Here is a 20,713-nt window from a genome sequence, read left to right as displayed (position 1 = left end):
ATGAACAGAGGAAGAGAGGGGCTTAATTAAGACAGTTTTGCTTGAGCTACACAATCTCTTTTTTCCCCCTTTTCTAACACAGTTTACAGCTATGTCTAGTGCTGTATATGGTGTATTAATTTCCATGTTTCAGGCTACTAAAACAACATTTTAATATTCTTTCAGCATTGGCTGACATTATGAGAAGAGCAAAATCTATGGTCTGTACAAACTGAGAAGTGCTGTTCTGAAGTTTTTCTAGCATACTTTAAAGGTGATGCCCTTCAGAGTACTGAAGATTTAATTGTGTCATGGTTACAAGAGTGTTTAGACAAAAGACCCTGTCATTGCTGTAGCTGTCAAGGTGCCAGCATCTTCAAGATAAAAGCATTCTTTTTTTTTTTTTTTTTCATTGCCTAATAAGCAGAGGACTGGATCCAATGTACACTGGCCGTTGCATGTCACTGCTGCCTGCTAGATTTAAAATACGTTGTTTAGTCATCATGGTGTTCTGTAAGTATGAATGTCAGCATGATTGAAGTGTGCAGGGTTTATCTGAACACTCCAGAAAACTAGAGTAAGTAGAAAAAGACAAAGAAGAGTTCTAATGTTCTTGGTAGATTTCTAACCTCCCAACTTGCTGGGATACTTGAATACTTGAATTTTTATCTGTAGTTTATTTTAGGAGAATACTGCATTGTAAGTATCTTTTGCACTTTTGAAACAAGAACTAGATTGGTGAATATCGTTATCGCTGGCTACTATAATAACTAAAACTGCTAAACTATGAGGAAGGTTTTCTTTAAGATGCCAATTAAGGGGTAGTACTCAAATAAAAGAGACTTGAAACTTTTTTAATTTGTTGGTCTGATTTGGAAGCAGCCCTTTGAGAATGTAGTACAGTCATTTTCTAGTGTGTTCTGTTAATTAAAATTCAGGAGGCATTTTCCTGTTCCCTGGCTTAACTGAAGTTTTTGCTGTGCTTTTGTTCCATATCTGAATAGATGTTGTTGAAAGCCAAAGTGTAAGGGAGAACTTTTCAAAGACAGCATGACTCACTGAACGGTGAGAATATCACAAAGTGTACAGGCAGCTGTGGTCACAAGACTGTTTTAAACTGACAGTTAACTTTTCAGTTGAAGGTAAGCATGAAGGTTTTTAACTGTTGAAAAATCTGCAGTAACTTAGTTCTAATATAAGATACTCCTCAAGGTATTTGAACAGATGGGCAAGCAGTGAGATGAACAAAAAATGACCAAGTGAACAGGAGAAATGGTTTATACTGGGTAAATTAGATACCGTTTGCTGTAGCTGAGTTATTGTGAGTATATGAGTTTCATAGTGGATTCATAGTGAAGTCTGTCATCTTAGATACCTGATAAGAAATGTTAAAATCAAATGGAAGTTAATATCTAAACGTTTAAATATCTTTTCTGTCCTAGAGTTAAAAAAAGAAAAAGAACAGAAAAGAAAAAAGCTTTGCTTATAGAGTTACCCTCAAACTAAACACCTCCAAAAATGGTTCTTAGATCTTGAAATAAAAGTCTGTTGAGGTATCATAGATACACAAACTTTAATTTTGTTGGTATTTATGCTGTATTATTATGAACTGTGGCTACAGAATGTAATTTCCTTATTGCATGCAAGTAAGTTGTTAGAATGCTTACGTATTTTGAAATGTGAATACAGCTCATTACTAAATACTGCTTTTATTTATTTTATCTTAAATGGACAAAAACCTAGTTGAGCACCTGAGTATGTGAAGGAACTAAATTATATTTTTCGTCTTTCTTCACTATTTGCATTTCCATTATTATTATTTAATTGCCTTTGTGAAGTGTTATGACCAGGGAAGAAGGTTACAGAGAAGAATTTAGCTATGACAGGATGCCAACTTTGGAGCGGGGAAAACAAGAGAATGGAAATTATATACCAGATATCAAATCCAGTGACCTTCAGCTCTCAAAGAGGCTGCATCCTTGCTTTAGTTACAGAACATGGATCTTTTCTTTGCTGATGGGAGTAAGTACTTTAAATGATACAAAATTTAAAAGTGCAGGTGAGGTCTCAGTGCCCAGCAGTCTGTTCTGTTTCACATCATTTGGGGACTCCGAATTTCATCACTGATACTATTGAATATAAATATCTGTACAGAAAGGAACATATTTAACAAATTTAGAATGTAACACTTAATTGACTAATGGTATTCTTTGGATGATTATGCACTAATCAAAGATGCTATATGAAGGCTAATTTTTATCTTTAATATTAATAGCATAGACAGAGAATAAGTGTGGTAGTGGTAAATATCAACGCATATGTATGTATAAGCAGTGCCTTTTTGTAAAGGATGTAACGTATCCTGATCATATGCATTTTTTTAACATATTTTTGATTATTAAAAGTACTTTACTGGCCATGATAGCATTCTGGCATTAAAAATATATATGGTACTTAATTGCCACATTCATCTTTCAAGGTTCAATAGTCATGTCATCATTTGTAGAATCTTCATGTAGTGAGGTATATACCTCTGTTTCTTACATGAACGTCACAGTGATTTGAATTTTTGTGTTGCTGCTGGAATCATAGGACACTGATCTTGCATGTACCTCATATGCTTCTTCATGTTCTGAGCCAAGTTAATTAAAGTTCATTATAGCAATTAGAATCTGATCTTTTCTTTTTAAAACACATGAGCTGACAGAAAGAGTAATTTTTATTAAAAGCTAAAAATGTTTCACTGTTAATACGGTAATTACTTGTTTTTGTACACTGAATAAGAGTATTGCCTTATTTTCGTGGAAACAGCTGAACATTTTTTCCTTTCTGACAATCTGCAAAACTTGGATTCCCTTTCAGATGTACTGTTACATAAAAAGAGAACAAAAGAAGAGCTGGCTTTCTTTGCATTAAATTTTCTCAAACTTAATTGTCAAAAAGGACAACTGTCTTTAATTAGATTTTTCCTTTTTATGGAGTCGTTGTGAGTGATTGGAGATATTAATGTTTAATGATCATTTGCTGAAGTCGTATTATCAAGAAGCATGAATTTTATGGATAAATGAAAATGCAATTTTATTAATAAACTAATCCAATAAATTCCAATTAGATTTTCTCCCAAGTATTATACTGGTTAATCTCTCTCAACTCTTCTGAAAGACAGTGTCCAGAAAGGAAAGTCTGTGTGCTGAGCACCAGAAGTCATAGAGAACAGAACCATCTCCTTCAGGGAGCAGTTGCAAACTGCAGAGCGACATTGAAGTGGCTGCTAGCATGGGCTGGTCTTGTGCGATTACAATTCAATACGCTTCAAGCACAGTTTCAAGTTGTGTTCTATAAATGCTGTTCTTCCAGTCTGCCAGGATTCTCTGTGTGTGTGCTTATACACACAAATATGCTATCCTTATTTTTTGTCATTTTTTGACAAGGACTTTTTAAAGACACCGATAATTTTGTAACATGAAAAAAATGCCCAAATAAGAGAGCCATTCTGTCTCTCATCTTCCCCAGCCCCTTCAAAGAAATGCCTACTCAGAGGAACGATAAGCAAAAAGAAGAAATGTTAGTAGAATACACTAATCATTTATTGCTGAGAGTGTCACTTTGATAATTATGAAATGAACGGAATAGTTAGCAAGGGAACAGGAGGAGCTGGACATTTACGGGTGTGCCACTGGACCAAAGCAGGAGAGTTTGGGGGGAGGCAGGAATATAGGTGGAATAATCTTCATCAGTGTATCCTAATATTATTTTTGTTACTGTATTCCAGTTGGTAAGTGCCCAGCTGCCCATATGCATAATGAATGTTGGTGGAGCCAAGCAGAGAATGCAAAGTAGAGGCTTAGTTGAAGTTTCTTTTTACCACTGAACACTGTAATTACCTTTTGAGCATTATATGAGGTACTTGCTAAGTCAGGGCACAATGCTTGATTCAAACATGATTATATTGTTCAGTATTAAGTCTTGGTAACCAGCAAAACATCTTCTTCAGAACTTGGCATGTTTTGGTATTTTTCTTCAAAATTATTCACACAAAGACTGCATTATTAAATGTTCATCAGTGGCTTAATTTGGAAGGAATTACTGATTTCTATCTGACTAGTTGCTTTTTTAAAAATAGTTTTATTCATATTAATTTATCTTATTTGTTGCTTTGCAGACTTGCCTCCTTATTACTTCTGGATTTTCACTATATCTGGGAAATATTTTTCCATCTGAAATGGATTATTTACGTTGTGCAGCAGGTTCAGTAAGCATTCTTAATTATTTGCTGTGGCTGTTTGACAGCAAAATCAATAGGAAATAATTTTTGTGGGTTTATTGTCTTTTTATTCCATTTGTCTTTTTACTACTAACTTTCTTCATGGCAGATTTAATTCTATTTAACAGTTCATTAAATGGGTTTTCATCCCATGGTTGAGGGAATAATGGTTGTCATAAAGACAACTGGTTTGTGCTACCATTTTCATTAACCAGCTCACCACTGGCATGCAGTAGTTATCTGCATGAACAGCTTTTCTGTGCTTGATTTTAAGAAAATTTGCATTGTTATGTATTTGGGGAATTTCCTGGCTAAATGCTATCAGAATGTATTTCAGATTGTGTTTCGAAGTATTACTTTTTCAGTTTATTTTGCCATAATTAATATCCAAGTAATGAAGCAGACTAAAGTTCTCTTGAATTTTATTATTTTATTAGTAAACTATGCATTAAAGATGTCTGATATTTTCCAAAGTCCAGTATTTTTTACTATATTTTTAGGGAGTCTTTTTCTTTTACTGTATTATATATTCTTAATCTACACTTTAGATGTACGTGCATAAGATGAGTCTGATGTACTTGCTTTGTTCATGGCAGGATTCTGTTCTGTCATTGTTATTTTCGTAACTTGACTTGCAGATTTGTTTTAAGTTAAGTGCAAGACTAATGCTTTACTTTAAATAAACAAGTCCCAGGAGTTGCTCTGTGAGTTGTCACTTATGTTTCTGCTAGAGCTGCTAGAACAAAGTTGAAGCAATTTCTGAAGTTAGTATCTTCACTGATGTGTTATTCTCTGCAACATTAGTGTTAGTTACCGAGATGTCTCTTTTTCTGCCCCAAATCTTGTCTCTTTGACCTTTGTATTTACTGAGAATTTCCAAAGATCTGGTAGATGCAGAAGGCTATCACATTGGGTTTGAATGGCTTGCTGTGGGTAAATGTGTACATTTGGGTGTCTGTATGTGAGCAAGGTGTTACAGCTCCTACCACATATAATAATCAATGTAGTTGGAAGAGCCTAGAGAGCCAGCTGACCACTAAGTGTCTAGCGTAGCATGAGCTGAATTGGTCTCTAGACTTTTTTAAGCATCCTGACTACTAGTAGCATTCAGTTGCCTAAACATAGTCATGTAGTGTTCTAGAGACTCTAGGGGATCCAGGACATACAAGGATGTTTTAATTACGTTAAATACAGGTCATTTAGGTGTTAAGGAAGTGCTGCCAAGAATTTTAAATGTCGATATGAATCTAGTTACAGTGATTCTATTGTTAAGGTATCAGTGTTCAGATATGTGAAAAGATAATTAGTAAAGAAATGCAGCATTTGTTACATGATTCGTTATTTAAGATGGAAACATTTTTAATAATTTTAGTTGAGGTTTTCTTTTTTTGCTTATTAGTATGTTGTAACATTATGTATTTGTGTAAAATAAGAGTTGAATCTGTAATGGTACCATATCTATTGTGGTGGGGAACAGCTAAGGGATAGAGAAGTTAGTTTGTGAAACTTTTCACTTATGCATGATTTTTCCATTTAGCTCTGCCCTTAAGCATAGAAACACATTTCCTAGTGAATGCAGTGGAGATCCCAGGCACAATTCTTAAAGTGTAATTTGACTCAACAGATCAGTTTTTACAAAGTTCTTCAGAACTGTATTGAGATTGGCCAAATTTTAGCTTGCACAACCATGACTTTGCCTGTTTAAAAGAATGCGGAGGCCCAGCTGGGGCGTAGCAGTGTTTTTCTTTTCCTGCTCAAGGATCTCAGGCCTTCTAGAGTTAATTTAAACTAACAAAGGCATGAAATGCCTCATGAGAAATTTATTTTCTTTCCTTTACTCATCACATCGTGCTGGGTAGCTAGTCAAAACTGAGGGATATGGAAGGCATATTTAAACCTGTTGTAATGCTCAGATACTGATTGTAATTAATGAGCTCAGACAAGAGTGACAGACTTTCCTCAAGAGTTTCTGATTTTGTTTGTCTAAGTTAACTGAAATACGAATTTGGACAAATAAAATACATGTATAGAAATATATATAAAATTCTTTGTGCAGAATATCCCACTAGTCTTCTTTTTTAATTTCCCCAGTGTATTCCTTCAGCAGTTGTGAGCTTTGCTATAGCAAGGAATAAAATTAATGTGGTAAGTATAAGATTTTATTGGCAATTATATTTTTTTTAACCCGTGTGATTAAAATGAGAGAGAAACCCATTCTGAAACTGTTTTTCAGATACCAAATTTTCAGATTCTGTTTGTCTCTACATTTGCTGTTACAACAACATGTTTAATTTGGTTTGGATGCAAACTTGTCCTCAATCCATCAGCTATAAATGTAAGTTACTAAACCAGTTACTAATTAATGCTACATGTATCTTTGTTTAAAAAAAGGGGGGGAGGGGGAGGTGGGTGGAGATCAGATGTAATTACATTGTTGTCAATACGCCAGTATTCCTACTTAGTCTGTGAGGGGTTATCATTTCGCAGTAACTTTACTTTTCTGAGTAAGACAGGACTGGAAAATTGACATTGGAGATGAAAACTTACATGGCTAGAAGACACACAGTACAGCTAACTTAGAGGAGGTTAATATGGAAATTACTTTCCTGTCTTCTTGCATTCAAATTTCAAAACCATGAATTAGATCTTCAAATGTGATCCAGTTTGATCAACTGACTGTTTATTTTTCTGTTGACTGTAGCAAGTTTTGTTGTGTTTTCTTTTTTTTTTTCCTGAAAGAGCAGGGTCAGAAGAGAAAATTGAAAATTAATTAGTACCTCATCTGTAGATTAGCCAGTTTTTAGGGTCGAATTCTATTGAAGTGAGAAGGTGTCCCAAACAGTGCTGCTTCTAGGATGTTTCATCAGATTAAGTATAATCCTTTCCTGGATCTTCTTTAATGGATAGTTTTGCTTGTGAGGCCACCAGGAAAGAAACTTTTGATGAACATTTTTGTTACACATCAACAAAGAGAATGCAGCAGTTATGTCATTTGAAGCATACATATTTCATGCTGGGAAAAGTTTGCTGGTTTTGAGTCACGACCTTTTAACATCTGTCTTTGGTAGTCTGAGCCAAACAGTAGAACTATAGGGTGGTTTGGGGTTTTTTTGCTATGGTAAAATGTACTGAGACCTCTGTACTACATAAGAATATTACATCTATGAGTAAATAACATAGCAATAGGTATTATTGTTACCATTGATGAATATTCATAATAGACTATCACAGAATAGCAGTACTCAATACAGCTACATCATACATTTTGTTTGAAGGTTAATGACTGCTCTCACGTGCTATTGTTCAGTTCTTCTCCAACTGTTGTATCAGTTGTTGTGATACTAAGAGCTCAGCAGTAATAATGATTCCCTATAATAATATAGCAGATCTGAATTAGTAACAAAAGACTTTTCCAGTAGAAAAATAGTGCAGAGACTAGAGTTTGCTTTGGAGTTATCTATGCTATTTTAATAATGTCTGGCTAGCTCCAGATTTCAGATGTTGAACTTTTAAATTAACTGTGCTTACTTCCCCTTAGAAAGTGCAGTATATTAGGCCAATACTTACAAACATACTTTTTAAATTAGGTAGCTAAGTCTAGCTTCACATTTCTCTGCAGCTGGCCCAATTTTCAGAGAGATGGAGTACTGCAGTCAGTCAGAACTGTGAAGATTTAGCACTCTGGACAGTCAGATCTCTTGAATTCAAGTAGTACTGGCTTTAGAGGTGGGCAGTTTTGCCCTGTGTTTGATGGGACAATGTCATGGCACCCTGGGTTCTGTGTGTGTCTCTGGACAGTTTACACCAGTCAATTCTTTGCACAGCCTTTGCCAACTTATTGCTAGTGTAGCGCTTCCCTCATGCATTTGCCCCCTCACATGCCTTAGGCTGTTGGGGCTGAATGAACTATATACCCGATGCAGGGGTACTGCCTTTTCCCTTTTCCCTTCCTTTCGTGGTAGAGAGTTCAAATATTAGAAACCAGTCCAAGCATTCTGAGAGAAAACAGCAGAGAAGTGTGACTGGAAACTACCAGTCCCTTTGCATTCCCTTCCCCTGGTAGACAGGATCACAGCGCTGTTGGGACGGTGGAGGGCTGTGTCTGCCCAGGAAAGTGGGCCCAAGGGATTCATGACTTGATGATCTTAAAGGTCTTTAACAATTTTATGATTCTGTGATTTTGTCACCACAATATATAGTTATTTTGTCATGACCCCCAGTGTGACAAAATTTTGCTTATGCTCTTGAGAAGCTTTGAGCTGGCCCTACATGTAAGAGCTTAATGTTAGTTGCATACTTTTGAGGTGAGTAGTTTTTAGATTGCATAAAATTTTGCATTTTTTTATTACTACATATTAACAGCTTTCGTATTTTCAAGGCAGATCAAACGATTTGAAAAAAAGTTTATATCAGACTGGAAAAATATAAGTGACAAACATTAAACTTAAACAAGTCAAATTCTGTCTTTGCCAGATGTTAGTTATCTATAGTAATATCCACAAGACATCCTTGGTTATGTGGTTTTAATTCTTTTCACTTGCCTATTGCATGTTCAAACTATGTCACTGATCACTGAATAAAGATAAGTCAGGATAACTGTGTGTGCAAAGCTAGCTCTGAAGCTTTTTTGAACTTTTCTGTCTTAAGAGTTATTAATGGTGCTGACTTGCTGTCCTCTTTGAAGGATACTGATTCAGTGAGACAGTCTCATGGTTTGGCAGCTCACTGCCAGCTGTTTTCCATTACCCATGTGGTACAAAGAACATGTAGAATACCATCTATTTAACTGTTCTTTCATTATCATATTTATTTTCCCTCCCCATGGGAAACTGCACAAGAAAATAATACTAGGGCTGATGTGAAATCACTGCCAGTAATTTAATTTTCGTATTTAACTTCCCACCCGTTATAAAGGATGTGAGTAATTAATTAGTGTTACTCCTGTTGATGGATCACTCTACAAAATTACTTTAGATAGGTAAATGGAATGCAAGATACAAGCCATGTCCTAGACTGTGACTGTGTGACACCACTCCAGTAGTGTACAGTTCTGTAGTGAGTGTACTATCAACATGAAGGATGCAATGTGTAAAAGATGCAAGCTGCCACTGCTGCCACTCTGTTCCTTCCCAGCTGTCAGAGTGAGAAGCCTGATGGACAAAAATGGGTGGAACTTCATGCATGCTGGCCACTGCAACTGAAAGCGTTTGGATCTTCAACGGGATTCAAATTAACTCAAAATTGAATACATACATTTATTGTCTCCTTGTGGGTTGAGTGTCTGTACCTGCATTATAGTTGAGATGATCCAGTTACTGAGACCCTGCAATATAGTCTCGTTTGCCTCAGTGTAGATGGCTAAGGCAGGATTCCAAGGCCTGAACTTAGACATCTCTTATTTTAAAGGTGCTGTGAGGTATTCTGCCTGACTGCTGCTTCTGTTCTGGATGGGTGAAAGTCTCCCATCAGTCCTGTGTCATACATCCCATTCATGCAGGCATGTTCAATATGCTTTGAGTATTTCAAATGGCACTAGCAGCCAGTATAATTGAACCCTACCTCTAGCAACTGGTTGGCCCAGTAGCTTTTGGGGTTCCATCTCTTCTCCGTATAAACTAGGTCTCCACTGACAGTAGTGGAAGCCTAGGCAACGTGGGTGCACACAGGTACTGCAGTGTAGGTGCTTGATTTGGTTGCCTAACCATAAGCATGTATCTCCATTAGGTATGTGCTGGCTTGTCCTGCCTCGCTCCAGCTGCTGGTCCAAGAGGGCTTCAGTCTCCTTTAGGTCCTCTGTCATTATTTGTCAGACCTGTGCAGATGTCTTGAAACATCTGTAGGATATCTTAAATTGTGTTAAAAGCATGCATTTAAGCAACTATATTGAACTTTAAATTATTTGGTCTTGAAATTAATTCAACCCTTTCATACAGGTTCAGTGAACCGCATTTTTAATACCTGGTGCAGGTTCAGAGCAAATTGGATTAAGGTTGTGCTAACCTACTGCTTTCTACCCTGTTGCACTTGCATTTTCCTTGGTCATGGAAGAGGATTAGGGACACAGCTTACTTGGTTCTCTGCATCTGGTGGTAGATTTTATGTATAGTGGTAGTTGTAGAGATAATTTTCTTTAGTGCTTAGAAATCGAACATTGAATTTCCCATTGTTGCAGATGGTATAAAAAGGTATTTACTTCTAGCTTTAGCTGTATTTCTGTTTAAAAGCAACAAAACCACCCAAACTCCAAAACTGGAGATGAGATATTTTTACTTTGGTCTAGAGGTCTTGAACTAATTTGATGAGTAGACGGCGCTATCTGATACTCTAGAAATGTCATATCAGAAAAAAAATACTGGAAAGATAAAATTAAAAAATCTAATTTATTTACTGTTGCTTTTTCAATTTCTGTTGTTTACTTCTTACAGCTAGCACTCAATGAGAACTAGTAGTTCTAGTGCTTCTGGACTCAAACTTGTATGTCTACTTGACACTGCACTGTATAGCGTGGCCTTGCCAGCCCACGCCAGTACCAGCATTACATGTCAAAACATGCCCAAATCATGGGAATTTACAGGCTGGATTAAACTGTTCTGCAGGCCACATGTTTGACACCTCTTCTTTTGCCAAATAATGTCTTTATTCCTCATGCTAGCACTTTCCCTAGAAGCTTACCACTATGACATTTATTGCTGTTTGTGGCTCTAGTACAACTACAGTCTGTTGTGTACTGCAAGGCACATAGTTCCAGTTATGATTTCCTGAGAAGGATGAATTTCTGTGCCCAAAAAAACCTCTCAAATATGCCAATTATGATCTTTTTCAAAAAACATGTGCTGCAAGATACATGTCGGAGAAAAACTGAGATTTGATCATCTACAAAACAGGTCTGTCACAAGGGAACAATGTAATTCTAAGTCATTGAACAATGGTTTGCTATAATTGTATGGGTTCTGAATGGGGTCAGTTCTCCCTAAACTTTTGGTGCTTTTGCCCAATGGACTTAACCACCAAGTGTTTTCTTGGGCTGTCAGTGGAAAAACATGGTGCTTTTGAAGAGAGGGAGATCCCCTCTGCTTAAATTGCACGCCTCTAGAAAATGATTCAGCCCATGTAGAGTAGTATCTACCTGTTTTCATGAGCTAGTAAGGAAACAAAGAGAAATGTTAAGTATTACACTTAGTTGTCTCTTGAAGATGAGCAATGGCAGGAGGAATGGCAGCATCCATGTTTTTGCTCAATAATGTAGTCTGTTAGACCTGCAGGAGTTATGAAACCGCAGAGTGTTCATCAGTGCTCTACTAGCACTAGGTAGAGCACAGGGCTAGGATTCCTGGCCCAGTTCTTCGGATTGTGTTTTCATTAAGTGTTAGACATTGTATCGCACCATTTGGATTGCAGTGTAGGGGTTGGGAGCCTGTGGCCCTCCTTCCCCCCCTGCAGTGGATTGCCTTAGCCCCTGGGCTAGTCAGGCTTGCTTTTGTTTGTCCTCTTTCTGTTCCTGTAAATCTTCCATGATTTGCTGCAGTGTTCTGGTTTCACATGGGAGGTCCTGCAAAATGCAAACATACTCAGCAATTACCCCCTTGTCATTAAGTGCTCTTCTGGAAGACAGTGATAAAATCTTCAGGCAGAATATTCTCATAAATGACACAAATGTTTCTTTCTTAGGTTAGGCATTCTGAGTATTATGTAGACAGCTAAGTGTTGTCCTAGAAATTCATCAAGAACCAAGAAAATGGTTAACAAAGTATCTAATTAATAGATAATATCTAAATGTCATAGAAAATACAGACTGCTGGATTCTGCTAGATCCCACCTCCTCTATTTTTAATATGGAAGATATAACTCATTTATGTCTGGGATTTTACTGACAGATAAATTTCAACTTGATTCTACTTATTCTGCTGGAAATCTTCATGGCAACTACTGTGATCATTTCAGCTAGGTCTACTGAAGACTGCTGTACGAGAAAGAAAGTAGGTACCCTTAAGGAATAAAAATGGGGGTTTTTTGGGTGTTAAAAAAGATTAGATTTTTCCTGTACTACATATGTTGACATGTTTCTGGTGACTCCAGCATGTAACTTCATATTACATGGTAAAACGATATTTGAATAATAAATAAAAGTACTGTACTAAACAGTAGTAGCCTCTTCTATCCTTAAGAGTGCAATGGGCCCTCTGAAAAATGACCTGTTGCAATTATACAGCACAGGGTTGTTTGAATATCTTATGAACAGTCATGGCAAGTGTTTTATTTCTGATTTGTAGAGCAAAACTTAATGGCATATGAAATACTAGAATACTGTGACTTGTATGTATGCAAGCAATGCCTTTTTGAAGCCTGAGGTGGAGAAAGTATTCATCATCTATACTAATTTGGTGGTATCTGGACAATGAATATTGGCTTCAGGATTTGGGGCTATAGATAAAATTTTCTTTAGTCACAAGTGCTCTCCCAAATCCTACCCTCATTTTTCTACAACAGTACTACTTTTACAAAGTAATGAAGCAAACGTGCTGTGCCATTTTGTGTTCCAGTGGAAGTATTGCTTGCTAGGTAAGTCACTGTAGTGTATTGTCTTCCTTCAATTGCTGTTTATCCACATCAGTAAAATCTGAAGGCTCAGGAAGAAACTATGTATTTTGAAGGTGGAAAGGGGAGACAAGATGACCATGTTTCATTGTGGAACAGTGGTATAACAGCTAATCTGGGACTACCTCATTTGTTTTTAATGTGACTAATGTGGTCTGACACTGGCGAGTGCTGTGATGTGTCGCTGTTGGCTCTGATGGGCCAACCAGACATTGCATGCCACCGTTAGGATCTGTAACAGGTTGTACAGGATGTTAGAAAGAAATGTATGGCTTTGTGTATTTTTTTGATCATGATTGTTTATTCCCCTCTAGAATACTGCATATGACAGTACCATCGTTTTGAGCAATGTCAGCTTTCCTACTCGAATTCTGAAGTCATACTCAGTAAGAAAAGTGTTTTCTTTCATTAAATCAATTTTTTTTTAATCTTTCTAAGTGCTAAGCTTCTTTAAAGCCAGGAAGAGATCAGTGTAGGTAAGAGATGAAAGAATAAAGACAGAAATGACAAATATATCTTAAAATGTTTCCTTTTAGAATGTTGCAAGATAAATGATAATGACTGTGTATAATAGGAAGGAGACTACTTAATGACTTAGGGATAAGTAGTGTAAACAGAACTGTTGTTCGGTGGACCTAATAAATGAAAGCATAAATATGTGTAATGAACTGATCTTGTTTTCACTTAAGCCAGCTGGAGTTTTGCCATATTTTACATCTGAAGAACATGGGCTTCATGCATAGCTAATAGCATAAATGCATTTTTTTCCTTCCAGTGAGTTCCTTTCTATATGCAAATAGGAGATTCGGTGTTCAAATGCACCCTTAATAATTGGTGTGCTCTTCTTTGTTTTAGGTAATTGAGGTGATTATTGGAATTTCATCAGTGTTTGGTGGAATAATTGCTTTGAATATGGATGTTCTAGTCTCAGGTCCATATCTTTCAGTAACGTTCTTTTGGATCTTAGTTGCTGTAAGTAGTGCAAAATGAAGCCACTCTTTTAAAACAGTGTCTTTGATATTTTTTTTTTTTAATTTTTTTTTTTTCATTTTTCCCCTCTCTACTGGAATATTTGTTTGGCCCTAATACTAATTGGCAATTACTGCTTAGCAAATAAATTAACACTTCAATATACGTAATATATTTATGCAATATGCTTGTTCTATTTTGATTTACAATACTTTGGTTCTTATAAAATGTCCTGACACATTTTCAGTCCTCAGTTCAGTAAAATGGAAATGAGTAATAACACAAGGGTATTAGAAGTGAAGTGTTTCGTCAAACAAGTCCTAGGTTCTAGGATATTTCAGGCTGCAAAATAAAAAGTTGAGTTTCAGCGTGGTAGAATCCTTAGAACATCGTCTTTAGCCTGTCAGCCTTAACTGTCTTAAAAGCCTGAGGCTGTGATTGGTAACCCTTGTCACTAATAACAGCCTGTACCGAGGAGCAGTGGATTCATAAAGGATGCTGTGCTGCCCTGCTTGCCGTGAACTGAACCAGTTGAGACAGAAGACAATGAACATTAGATTTATATATGGCTACTATGTCTGGAAAATCCCTCAGCATGAAGTGGAAGAAGATCATAAACAAGGTTTTCAGCATTCAGAATTCACAAAGTTCAGTAGGGTTCATTAGTTTTTTATGTAGAAGTATCAAGTTTTGAGGATAATCATATTTCAGTATGTGTAGATTTAATACATGATACTCATTAAATGCAAGTTAAATGAAGATTAGTTTTATCTCCATTTGACTAATTGATTCCTAATACTGTCATAATAAGTCTATACAGTTTTACCTTTTCAGGAAATTTAGGATGTGTTCTGTGACTAGTGGGAATCACTGTAACTCAATTGTAATTTGTGTAGTTTTCAAGTAGGTAAATATTTGTTTTGTTACGCTTTTTTGTTTAGTGCTTTCCAAGTGCTATTGCAAGTCATGTAGCTGCTGAATATCCAAGTAAATGTCTGGTAAGTGTGTAAAATTCTTGGATTTTGTCATTAGAGTGGAATAATGCTAAGTAAGGCTGCCTGTGATAGTGGGCACTACTCATATTTGCTAACTTGTTTTTAGTTACTTCTACAAAATGTGACAGAAATATGTAGCAGAAGTGTAAGCTGATATTCCTGAAAACAAATCCAGGAGGTCCTTTGGAGACTTAATTCCATCAATTCTAGAAAAGAATTCAAAGGGCTGTTTGTTGGGTTTTTTTGTACTGGTTCCTTGGGAATGGATATTAACTATAGGAGAATGACATAACTCATATGGAACGCCCAGAACTGCTTTCATGCTCCTGAGCTGAGGTCCTTTCTGTTCCGTTCTCCTTTCATTACGAGCTGTGGTATCTGAAAGAAGAAAATTAGGTGTGCAGGCTGCACTGGACGTAGAACCTATTTTAGACAAATTCCTCATCTGCATGACTAGCAACAAGGACTAAGAATATTCAGTAGAGTGCATTTATTCCTTGACTGTCCCAGATGTGTAGTTAAGCCTCCTTAAAACATCTGTTCTAAGTTATAGTCATGCAACCATATTTAAGTCAGTAATGATGCATGACCACAACTGAAGTCAGAATTTGATCCTGTAGGATGATATTTGAATGAAAACTCGGCTGCTATTGTATTGAAGTAAATTTGCCTCAAAGCACTGAAATTTATTTGCATAGTTATTTTAGGTTGTAAGTCTGCAATATCTGCTGTTAATTCTCATTATTTCATACAAACTGAAGAATGAATGATACTTCTATACTGGCTCTCTAAATTGGGTATTGTTTCCTCTATCTGAATATGAAAGGCACTTTTAAAATTGAACAAAACCCCCATCATTCATATTAAATGGAAAATTAATTACAAAACAACAGTGTTTTGGCTAGGAAACTTAATTTATTCAAAGCTTGCTTCTGTATCTCCATGCAATGTGGATGGCTTTTAATATTTGTCTTGTGTAGTCTTACAGACTTTTACATACTTTTGTTATGCTTACTTCAAGGACCTCACAGACCAAAGTGTTAACTTGTTTTTATTCTTATTTATCATTTGTTATCTTATTTTTTAGGTTGAGGTCCTGATTGCCATTAGCAGTGTTATCTCTCCATTGTTGTTCACAGCTTCTGCATACTTATCCTTCAGTATCATGCAAGTTGTTGACATCTTTAAAAATTATCCACCCGCTGTTAAAGTATGTATTTTTATGCAATTGAAAAATTAACATCTACCTATTACAGTAGCAACACAATAATTAATTAGGAAGTATAAGAAGACAAGGTACTGCATTAAAAAGATTGAATAAAATGTTATAGAAATTATTCAAAAACTCTTATTTGACTAATGATATAATTTTAAGCGTGTTAAATCCATTGCCACCCTGGAATTATAGTTTAAAAACAATGGGATATTGTTCTAAAGAAGCAGTAAAAATATGTAATATGCCGGACTCCTTGAGGTTTTTATAAATTTGTAGTATATAAATTAAAAATTCTAGGGTTACTTGAAGAATACATTTTCCTGTTTCTTAGGATATCTACCAACAGGTGGCATGTTGGGATTGTAAGCTTACACCTGGATTCATTCAAAGCCTGGATTGGGGCAGAAAAGAAAAAAAAGTTGGCAAATCTTGAAGCATTTCAATATGAAGTGTTTCCAGTGCATTGCTGAAGAGCTTTCTAGGGCTTTACCATCAAAGTGTTTAGCAATCCATGATGAAAGAACCATTTATGGGGACTAAAATAGTGTCAATAAGAGTCTTGACTCTTAGTACCCACTACTCCTTGAGTAGTCTTGTAATTTTAGAAGAGAGGGAAAATACGTATTAAACTGAGATCTTGGGGACTGGAAAACCAGCTTTTGAGTATGTGATCCTGTTCTGATAGTGGAGGAGCATAGTGTGTTGTTGGACCTCAGGAGTGGCCACGGCTTACACGGTCCCTTTAAGTAGCTTCTCCAGTCACGCATGTTGGAGACAAAAGACTGGACTGTCCGTTGGTGTGACCCTGTAGAGCATTTCTTACATTCTTACGCTACTTTTTGTCTGGATGCAGCAAGAGTGGGCTTCTCTGCAAAGCAGGGTGAACAATGGAGCAGAAGGTGACAGCAAGGCAGACAAGGATGGTGACCTCATTGGCAAGGGGTGCAGTTCTGTAGTACCCAAAAAAAGAAGAACAAGGCAGGTCCAGCCATGGTAACCAGGTTTAGCCAATAGTTCAGTGATTGCCAGACAAATCCATAGTAGTGAGGCAGATCCAAGGTCAGCCAGGAATTCAAGTCAGCAGGGCAAGGTCAGAGCCAGGAAGGTGCAGGGCCAGGCCCAGGCATAGCTGTGACATTGCTCAGGTCAGAACCAGCAGTGAGGCTCTATATTTTAGAGGATGGTTTCCTCAATTGTGTTCTACTTCTGGAGGAAATGATCATTTGGCAAATTAAGATTTTGTTAAAAATTGTCAATCTATTCTACTTTGAGCAAACTCAGGCACTCAAATTTTAATTGAAGCTTTGTGCAGAAATAAACTGTAAATTATAATTTGAGTTAAAAAATGAAATCTAGATACAAATCTCAAGGGGTGGGAACGGCAGAAAATATTTTATTCAAGTAGTTAACAACATACTTAATGTCTCTATTTTCAGCAATCTTATGATGTACTCCTGTTGCTTCTGATGTTGATGCTGCTAATTCAGGCATGCCTCACTATTGGAACTGTAATACAGTGTGTAAATTACAAGACAAAAATGAAACTACATGATTCGTCATGGACAGCATCACAGGTTAAAAAACAGGAATACAGAACAACAGAGGTATGTATTTATACCCATTAAATTTAAAAATCCGTATTTAAAAAGATATTTTTTTGTAATGTTTTGTGTTACTTAATTCAGATCACAATTAAAAGCTGCTCTGTAAAACTGTAAAGATGTTAATGTACTGGTGAATTTTGTAATAAAGAGATAATATTTTGCTGGTTAAATGATAACTGGGGCATGACAGACTCAATATCTGTAAATCTGTGACAAGTCCTGTTAAGAGAAAAACAGTTGTAAGATTAAAGCCCCCTTTTTGTTCTTATCTATAGTATGGGCTCCCAATTATAGAAGAGGTTCATTGTACTAAGATAAAATGATAGTCCTACTCCACAGGATGCACATCCATAATTGCTGTTTATAAGTCAGAATAAGTTACAGAAAAGATGATGAGCTTTGCATGACCGTGTTCTGATAATGAGATAGCCATCTATTAAGAAAGGAATGGATTTAACCCTATCACAATGCGAGCAGAAGTTTTGGGCTATGGAATGAGAGTACTCAATACAGTTGTACTTTTCCAAGGCTTGCTGAGGGGGAGTGCATTTACTAAGCTGAGTTAGTTCTCTTAAGTTCCCTAAACTGTGAATGGGAAGAGTTAAGAACCTGGAGTGTAGGAACAACAGTGGGCAAACTGAGTGGCTACCTGTGCCAGACAGTATGAAGTAGTGTGCGGAGGAGAGTGCCTGGAATCCCAGGTCTTCCATGTCCTAACTAAACTACCAAAGTTGGTGATAACGATAAGAATTGATATTTGCCTCCATTTCCCTCCTGCACTTACATGTTCAAGCTATCCTTTCAGACACAGATTCGGCACATACGTTTTTTAGAGTGTGGTGGTGCCAATACTACTGTTACCACTTTCCATATAGTCATTCAGGGTTAGAGTGCTATTTCAGGGACTGGGGGAACCCAGCTTTCTTCAGCCTGCGTACGTTAACTACATCCATCTCCTAGCACAGCACTGTAGCCCTTAGGCTTTCCTCACCTCTGCTGTACAGAGCAAAGCGCTGTATCCCTAAGACTGGGAGAGAGTAACTCACGTGAGCTGGATGCTTACTGCACAGCCCAGCACTAGAAGGAGAGAGTGCTGGATTCAGTCCCTGCTCTAGAGCGAGCATCTGCATTGAAACAGCACTGGATAGAAAGCATTGGAAGCTGGGACTGAAATTCAGTCAAGTCATTATACAGCTGGTAATGGAAAGTGGAGGCTGTGGATTTATGTCCCCTCAGGCTGCTGAGGGCATTTGATGTAGGTTGCTTATTTTCTGGATCTGTGTCCTGAGAGTTACGTTCTGTATGAAAGATGAAGCACAGCAGCACTTCCACTGCTGCAAGTCACATTTTGGAGCATAGGTCATGGCATGGCTAAGCAGATCTCTTCTGGGGATTCTTTACATAAGTATGCCTAGGTGAGTCACTGAGAAATTAGGTGCAAGTTAAATGCTAAAAGGAGGACTTTGACCAGACAAGTGACATCTTTTTGCTTACCTTTTAGTATTTAAACACATGAATAATGTTACAGCTGAAGTTGTAGGTCCCTTTGGCTTCTCAGAAGTCTGTGTTCTTAGGCAGGACCTTAGTTGAGTTGCATGTATGTAGATAAATCTTGCTTCAGTTGCACTGTAGGGGGCTACTTCTGGCTTTGGGTTTACAGATTTAGATGCTAGGGCTTTCAGTCACGTTTTGGCAAAAACCTTGAAAAGATATCCTAAGTAACATGTTTAAAATAGGAATTTGGCCAAGTTCCTTTGACCCAAATGTCTCAAGTATTGTACAATTTACACTATTATATTTTATATCATAAATGTATACAAAATATACAAAACTATACAATTTGCAATGTACAGAATATTTTAATAGCTCAGACGGTAACTACTCATGTTTACCTTCTCCTAGTTTCTCACATTTATTTGCTTGAACTTCAGTTTTTAACCAAAGCATTGTTTCATGTTTCCATTTGTCTGAAATTTGTTTACTTTTAGGTGTCCAATAATACCTTAAAGGATTTTGACAAAGACAAAGCCTGGAAAGCAGTTGTGGTGCAGATGGCTCAGTAGTTTGGATTCTGCAAATGCAGCCAATACAGTACAATCCAATACAGTAAATCAACTGTTTCAATTAAGGCTTAAAAACTTTTCAGTTTATAAACAGCAGTATAGTTACAGCATTAGGAGCTAAGGAATAACACAGTAAATAATGTATCTTTCTAATAATTTTGAAATATATTGATAATATTGTTAACACATCTGTCTTTTCCGTTGGTATCTGTATTCTAGTGTTGCTGTAGAAGATACCTTTAGAAAAAAGGTAATGAGTCACATGGATTTATGCTGATGGCAAAGTAAAATATGGCAATATGTAGTAGGCTTCATATATTTGCAAGAGATTGTTATAACTGCAGTTATGCAGTCAGTGTAACTGATAAATGCTTTTGTAAAGTTATGAGTACAAGTCATTATTGATATTTTTGCTTATACTTCACTTTTGTAGGAGTTGTAAAGTTATTTTGCATCTCATTGCTTTTATATAAATAAAAGTCTTTATTATGTGGAAACTCAAGAATGTGGATTGACATTCTAATTGGAGAGGTGAAAACAGAATATTCTTTCCCATTAAGCTTCTATTTCTGGACTGTTGAAGGGGGAAGGGGCTTTTTCTGCGTGGCCAGGCACAAAATCTACTAGCCAAAGAAAAAAAAAAAACCAACAAACAGAAGCAATCAGCCAAATAACAGGAGATATTACTGATATGAAGAGAGTTTTTTCACATATGAAAATGTATTTTGAGGTATATTACTTTTCATTTATTTATTTTCCTAACTATCTTTAAAACTTCCAGAACCTAGCTGCCTTTAAACAAGGGATGTCCCCCATACAGACTGCCTTTTCCTCCTAGCTGAATTATGTGTATGATTGTGTAAATTTTGAACACTGTAAGAATTTCCATGTTAATAGGCTTTTTGGTGTAACTAGGGAGATAGCTGCTGACAAGGTGGTGGGTTTTTTATCATTTTTCTGTTTTCATTGTTTTATTGTAGGTTTTTGAAAGGTTCTAGACTTTGAAGTTCATTCTTTTTTAATCTGAA

At 36.6% G+C, this 20,713-nt stretch overlaps 1 protein-coding gene across 5 annotated transcripts; it reads left to right on the top strand.

Annotated features, from left to right (window-relative positions):
• Nucleotides 1–1,821: 1,821 nt before the first annotated feature.
• On the top strand, nucleotides 1,822–19,685 carry MLC1 (modulator of VRAC current 1). 5 transcript variants are annotated; one of them, XM_009485791.2, is made up of 11 exons: nucleotides 1,822–2,001; nucleotides 4,142–4,231; nucleotides 6,335–6,388; nucleotides 6,477–6,578; nucleotides 12,118–12,219; nucleotides 13,153–13,224; nucleotides 13,694–13,810; nucleotides 14,749–14,805; nucleotides 15,890–16,012; nucleotides 17,455–17,622; nucleotides 19,611–19,685. In XM_009485791.2, the coding sequence occupies exons 1-11, from the start codon at nucleotides 1,822–1,824 to the stop codon at nucleotides 19,683–19,685; spliced, it is 1,140 nt and encodes a 379-aa protein (XP_009484066.1). The 5 variants fall into 5 exon arrangements, with proteins under 5 accessions (XP_009484066.1, XP_075580370.1, XP_075580381.1 ...); XM_075724255.1 differs by lacking the exon at nucleotides 4,142–4,231; XM_075724266.1 differs by lacking the exon at nucleotides 6,477–6,578.
• The last annotated feature ends 1,028 nt before the right edge of the window (nucleotides 19,686–20,713 follow it).

Source organism: Pelecanus crispus, chromosome 1 (genome assembly GCF_030463565.1).
Source record: "Pelecanus crispus isolate bPelCri1 chromosome 1, bPelCri1.pri, whole genome shotgun sequence".
Classification (NCBI taxonomy): domain Eukaryota; kingdom Metazoa; phylum Chordata; class Aves; order Pelecaniformes; family Pelecanidae; genus Pelecanus; species Pelecanus crispus.
Note: the sequence above shows the minus strand (reverse complement) of the source record. Positions and strands in the feature narration are given on the sequence as shown.

Bases quoted from the DNA above. Each gene is read 5' to 3' on its own strand.
- MLC1 (XM_009485791.2), top strand. From the start codon at position 1,822: ATGACCAGGGAAGAAGGTTACAGAGAAGAATTTAGCTATGACAGGATG. The intron at 12,220-13,152 runs GTAGGTACCCTT...ATTCCCCTCTAG, and splicing joins ACTGCTGTACGAGAAAGAAA to AATACTGCATATGACAGTAC. The intron at 13,811-14,748 runs GTAAGTAGTGCA...TTTTTTGTTTAG, and splicing joins TCTTTTGGATCTTAGTTGCT to TGCTTTCCAAGTGCTATTGC.